At 44.9% G+C, this 6,436-nt stretch overlaps 2 protein-coding genes across 2 annotated transcripts in view; both read left to right on the top strand.

Moving 5' to 3' along the window:
• BCL10 (B-cell CLL/lymphoma 10) overlaps positions 1–2,182 on the top strand; it is a 17,084-nt gene extending 14,902 nt beyond the window's left edge. Inside the window, exon 3 of the mRNA XM_019501550.1 lies at positions 1,698–2,182. Within this exon, the coding sequence (XP_019357095.1) occupies positions 1,698–2,065 (368 nt within the window). The 3' untranslated portion in view covers positions 2,066–2,182. The remainder of the gene's footprint in view (positions 1–1,697) is intronic.
• Positions 2,183–4,228: 2,046 nt separating this feature from the next.
• Positions 4,229–6,436, top strand: part of CUNH1orf52 (chromosome unknown C1orf52 homolog) — a 10,775-nt gene continuing 8,567 nt past the window's right edge. The window contains exon 1 of the mRNA XM_019528333.1: positions 4,229–4,234. Within this exon, the coding sequence (XP_019383878.1) occupies positions 4,229–4,234 (6 nt within the window). The remainder of the gene's footprint in view (positions 4,235–6,436) is intronic.

The following is a 6,436-nucleotide window of genomic DNA, read 5'->3' as shown; positions in this document are numbered from 1 at the left end:
ACGCTACTATATAGATAGGTATCAGTTGAATACAGTGTTTTATTAATATATATTTACAATTTTAAAGCAATTTGGAAGCCTACCAGTGCATCAATTGCTATAATAAAATAAATTCTAAATACCTACACATTTTGGTATTTGATTCTGGGATTTTTATCTTGGAAAATCAGAGCTCTCTCTGCCTCCTTCATTTGCCAGGACAGTCCAGCTGTGGCAGTCCCCCTTGTTGCTTTGTGGGGCTGAGCAGCCCTGATATGCTGCCCTTCCCCTACTCATGCTGTTGCCCCTCCCAACCCACAGCTCTCCCAGCCCCACTGGTGCCTCTCACTCCCAATCTGCAGCCTCCAGATCCCAGCCCCCCAGTGTGTGAGGAACGGAGGGGAGTAACCACAGGTGATGTATAGTGGGGTACAGGCAACGTGAGGGGTGCATGTAGCCCCCCACCCCACAGGTTTCTGCACCCACACCAGACCAGACCAGCTCTGGGCAGGAGCTGCTTCTGCAGCGCAGCGGGCAGAACCTGATGTGGGAGGGACTGCCAAGGTGAGGCGCAGCAACAGTGGCAGCGTGGAGTTGTGCTGGGTGCACCTCACCTTGGCAGTGGCAGTACGGCAGTCCTTCCTGTGCTGGGTCCTGCCTACTGGGTAGCAGAGGCAGCTCCTGCCCAGAGCTGGTCCAGCTAGGCTGCAGCCCTGTGCCCTGCCATGGACACAGAAATCTGAGGGGGCCCATGACCCTCCATGTGTCACCTGTGCTGCCCTTGCCCCCATAGACTTACCTGGCGGGAGCTGTGGGAGCTGCTCTCCACCATACTGCCTGCCTGTCGTGCATATGTGTGCATGCACATGCATGTGGCGATTGCTGCTTCCTACTCCCCCCCAGCCCCAAGTAGCCCCTTGCAGGCTGGAACACTGTCAGCCTGCAAGGGGAAACCTGTGGTGTCACAGGTTTTTCTTCTGTAAAGGAGAAAATCTGTTTTTTCTGCAGCAAAGTGAAATCCCAGATCCTTGCTGATGAGCCATAGTCTCCTACAAGGTACAGCTCTTTGCAGATCATGAATTCAGAGCCCAAGCTAAGACTTCTAAACATTAATTTAAGTAGCCTACTTTTCACAGGTACTGAGCAGTTACTGGGTTTTGTGCTTCTCTTCTCTGCACTCGTAAATAACTGGCCGTTTTGAAGTTGAGCTCCAGTATCTAGATTTATCCACCAGTTTTGAAATCCCCTAATAACAAAGATCCCAAAACTACTTCTGAGGTTAAATTCTTGAAGGATGGTAGGAGGTAGTTCAATCTGTTCAGCTGTAATGCTGTAAAAATCTTGTACCTGACATGTTTGGTATGAGAAGGTGCGTCGAAGCATGGGAAACCCTGCAACAGAAAGAGGAAAAGAATTGTGATTCTCCTTCTCCCTCCACTCCCCCCCCCCAAGACAAATTAGGCTAGAATTCAAGTGCATGGGTTTACAGTGTTTAAGTAGTCAATTGCAAAAGGAATTTAACAAAATCAAAGTTGGGAGGAAAGCTGACAGACCTACAAGGCAATCCAAAGTAAGTGATCCCCACAGATGATAAAACATTAATACTTGCTCTAGTTGGAAGGCTATTGGAATGTTAATGTCACTGAAATAATAGACCAGCAGAAGCAACCTAAGTATGTAATGTTTTGTAATAAGACTTAATCTGGTTTTTATTGCAGGTCTAAGCTGTAGCACCTGTATGACCTCACTGTATGGAGGAACAAATAATCTTTCTAGGTCATATTCTGATGAATCGAATTTCTATGAAAAAATAAAAGGCAAAGAACCCACCCATGTTTATCTTACAGAAGAAGAGTTCAGTACAGCTGCCTTTATGTCTGCTGCATCTCTTCGTTCAATGAATCTACCAGTTGTGGAAATGGGAAGTGCAGAAAATACAGTTTTCTCAGCCACTCTTCCAGGACCTGGGGATCCTGGAGGACCCCCTCTTCCTCCAGATCTGCAGTCTGAACAACAAGAAGCCTGTACCAGCTCAAGTGACAATCTTTTTCTGCCTTTGAGATCACGTTCTCTTCTACCGCAGTGATCTTCAGTGATACTTTTTTTTAAAGTCTTTTCTTTCAAAGAGCCCACTGCTTGAATAGGTGTGGAAATTGCAAATTCGGACAAATAGTGTGTGATTTGCAACACATCTTTTTTTAAAAAAGCTCTTTTGTCTAATGTTTTCATTACTTTTTGGAAGCCTTAAAAACATCACTGGTGCTGTACTTTAGTTTTAACTTGATATTTTGGGTTTCATATTTTAACCTAGGCTGCAAATACTTGAGCTGCACTACTGGAATCTGCTGTATTGTATATTTTTGTGAAAAATCAAAGAAAAAAAGAGGGCTAAAAAAGAACCTGTAAAAAAGCAGATTACTTTAGAATTCTAATTTTCTACTGTTTCTAAATGGTTAAATTTGTTTAACAGTCTTATTTTTCTGTGAGAGAAACTCTACCTCCACCCTTATGTGGAGCTCTCATTGCTAGAGATCTACCAAACTTAAGGAGGTGGCCAGCCATTTTTGTGGCAGATCCTGGGGCTGGCTGCCATTTTCACGGGGTGAGCATGGCACCATGCCTTTGGCCAAGGGGCCCCATCAGTTCCACACCTCCCCAGTGATTGCCATGTTGCCCAAAAAACCTGCAGCTTAGTTAGCCTGATTAAGCCTGGGGAAGCCACTAATACATTTATTAAGTGTAGATTAGTGGCTTCCCATGGCTTAATCAAGGTAATTAAGCCACAGTTTTGTGCCATCCCTAAGTGGCAGGCTCTGCAATTTTGGTGGGCTTGCTGCAAAAAAGAACACCGCCCCCCCCCCCAAATTGCTGGCAAGCAGAGAAAAAGCCAGGAACCCCTGTAGTCTTCAACTGGGGGGTGGGGCGGCAGGTCTGCTCGCAGCAGATGTGGAGGCAGCCTCTGCCTCCTGCTGCAACCAGACCTGCCTTACCCCTCTCCCTTCCCCCTGTGCTTGAAGACTGCAGGGCTTCCCAACCTTTTCTCTTCTTGCCACTAAATTATGTTTTGTAGCAAGCTTGCCAAAATTGCAGAGCCTGCCCAAAATTGCAGTTTCTGTAAATATGGCGCAGTTGCAATTTCTTTAGGTCCCTACTCATTGCCAAGCCAGAATTTGCCCTTCTGTAGCAGTATATTGATGCTTATTTCCAAATAATTCTGTTTAGTTTTCCAAACTCTCTTTATCCAGATGATATGAAAGTGAAAAGTATGCAGATATCACTTTAATTTGGTTTAGCATATGCTAAATATGCTTTCACATGGCTCCAAATCTTGTCTTTTATGTAATATATCAAAATAACTGGCTTGAGTCGCACTTTTAAAATGAATTGTCATGAATTGTAGAAAGGAATATAAGGTACTGTAACCACTCTAAACTACTCAGAAGACTGAGGGGTTGTTTTGCAGTCCAGGTAGTTAAATTCACACCATATAGTAGCACGTTTACATTGCAAGTGGCTTAGAGTCCAAAACATAGTTTAAAAATTATTTTTAACATGGGAGAGTTCTCAGATTGCCAGCTATGCTACCCTGTGCTTTACATCTCTTCAGTTCTAATACTCGCTTTGTAAAACTGACTGTTGATATGATCAAGTGTACAAATGCAGAATGAAGCTTAACCTTATGTATGCAGTGAGAAAAGTGCTCTTAGGCATATTTTAAAGGACTGTTTTAGTTTATCGAATTCAGTTGAGCTTGGCTATTTAGAGTCTTCTAATGCTGGTATAGCACTATTGCAGGAGTGTTCTGCTTTGTCTGAAGCCCGTGTTCCTTTTCTAATCCTGGTTCTGGTGTTGCAGAGGCATAAAGGAGGCTGATGTCTTGGGCCTCAGCACAGCCAGCAGAGTGACCTGTAAATGTGTGCAGGTCTGTTGAGATTAAGGAGATTATTCTGTGGAAACATCTTAAGTATATTAACGAAGAAGCTTGCATGTGACAACAAATACAGGCTCTTACTAATGTATATAGCAGTCCTCTTCTGTTTCCCATCTATTTAAGACGTGCAGGGATAGATTTTTCAGTAATACTCAAGTACTAACTGTAATGGGCATTATATGCTTAAATACCTTTGAAAAAAATTGGCCCTTTGTGTCTGGTTTAAAAAAAACCTGCAGATCCCATTGACTTGGGCTGGAGTTGTGCATGTTTAAATGCCCCTCCAATTTGAACATTCCAGGTACCTTTTTATGAATTATGCAGGTAATCTCATAATTTATTTTGGAGTTCCCTTGTTGGAAGGGTCTGTGGAACTTGTGCTTACAAACTAAGCCTGGATCTAATCCTGAGAATTCTCTTCACTTCCAGGGACCAACCAATGCCCTTCCTCTTAAAAACAGAAAAACTTCTTTGGGAGCAGGAGGAAATGCATAGGAGCTGAGGTGCTTAATTTTGGATAAGATAATGTTCTGTGATTAAATTCTTCCCCTCCCACCCTCTTTTGGAATTTCCTTAAAGGAGAGGGAGGTTGGGACCCCTCATAAAGCAAGAATATGTATCAGTTCAAGATGGATATTAGTTAGCTAACAAACCTTGAACAAATATCAGTAACGAATATGATGTACACTGCACAGTCTACACGTGTAGTGATCACTGTTTAAACAAATGTGTATAATATGACCAAATACTTGGAATTGGTGTACTTTTCAATGTGAGATTTTTATCGTGAAATAAAAAATTTTGCATACTTGTCTATTTGGTACTTCTCCACAACTATTATTTTAAAAATTGAAATAAATAAACAAACTTTGTCTTTTCGTGTGAGGCACCCATCCTAAGTACCTATATATTTTTTTCAACAGGCTGACTTACCTGGTTTAATTTAGAGAACAATGCAAGAAAATGTTGTCAATTCTGTGTCTAAGAACAGATGCTTATTGGAATAGGTATCTAATTGCTATAACCTGATTTGACTGAAAAAAGGTTAAGCACTCACTGATCCATTTGTCCACCAGCTGAATGGGCTTCCTCCTTCACTGCTGTTGGAGAGAAGGTGAGGGGCTAGAAATTAATTTAGGCCTGTGGTTGTTACTTTTAGGATTGATGCCTAGCTACTATGAGCCCATTTCCTTATTTAGTTGAAACAATTTTATTCAGCTGATAAAACCACAAACCTTCAAGCATATGGGAAACTAATTAGAAAAGGAGCAGGTTGCAGTGCATAATTTAGCACAGGAAATGTTCTGCCACAGGATGTAGAATGGGGGTGCTCTATAGCCTTGGAGTCAGCTACATCCCCTGGACCACGTGGCTCTCCATGGGTCCAAGAGTTTGGTAGTGGGCGGGTAGTGGCAGCAGTAATTGGTATTCCCCTGCTGCCAAATTTCAGGCCCCTTGGGACCTTGCAGGCTGCTAGATGGACTAGCTGTGCCACTCCTGCCCACAGGGCAAAAGCTTGAATATAGTTGTGGTACAGTCGGTGCATATAATTGGGTGGATCCTCAGGGCTGTGCAAAACTTCCCCTGTGTTTTGTTTCGAAGCTGTTTCAGTGTGTTTTAGCTCGAAACAGTGAAATTGAAATGAAACAAAAGCTTTCAAAACAAAACAAAGGCACTAGAAACATTTTGAAGTCAGGTTTACTTGGCTTCAGTACCGGCCCCAGCTGGCGGCAGCAGCAGCCTCCTGTGATCCAGCAAGTAGGTGGGGCTTGCTCGTACCTCTATAGGGGCTGTGCCGGACTGCTCCTGGGGGTGCAGGCCCCTGATCTGCCTGCCAGATCATAGGAGGCTGGTGCTAGCAGCGGTGATCTTCCCGGCACTGGGTGCAGAATAGCCCGTGAGCAAAATGTTGAAACAGCGAAACAGTTTTGACGAAACAGAACAGTGCTTCAAAATGAAATGCAACTTGATATGAAGCGCTGTTCCCTCGAAGCAGAAGTTCTGTTTTTGCACAGCCCTAATTCTCGGCTGCCCGGAGGGCCCCACAGGCCAAAGGAGTTTCCGATCCAGCTCTCAGCCCTTACATGCGACACCCCTACTCTATAAAGCACCTGGTGCTTGAGACCAGGGTGTGGGGCCGCATTTCGATGCAGGGTGATTCACTTCGATTCAAGAGGCAGGAGGCACTGAGAAAGGTCGAGCTGGTTCATGGTTTAGTTCTCTCTAAAGAAGGTCCTGGCAGACCACAGCGGTTACCGTGTGACGGGCAAGTGAAACCGCCTCGGTTTTGGACCTGCCCAAACTAGGGGAAATGTCTCAAGAGAATCGTACAATGGCACCAGCTGACCTCGGGCGGACTGAAGCCTCGTTGCGGTCGGGGAGGCGAGAGGGGCGCACGTGGCAGGAAGCGCTGCCCGGCGGGGTCACGACCTAAGCCGCGGTCTCCGGCCTGAGCTCCCGTTTCTCTGTGGCCCAAACAGTGCACACGAGGGGGCGGCCTCCGACGCGGCTCCGCCCTGCCAGCGA

This window comes from Gavialis gangeticus, unplaced genomic scaffold, assembly GCF_001723915.1.
Source record: "Gavialis gangeticus isolate Ggan-Ray unplaced genomic scaffold, GavGan_comp1, whole genome shotgun sequence".
Taxonomy (NCBI): Eukaryota; Metazoa; Chordata; order Crocodylia; family Gavialidae; genus Gavialis; species Gavialis gangeticus.
The sequence above is the reverse complement of the archived record's forward strand: the minus strand, read 5'-3'. Positions and strand labels throughout refer to the sequence as shown.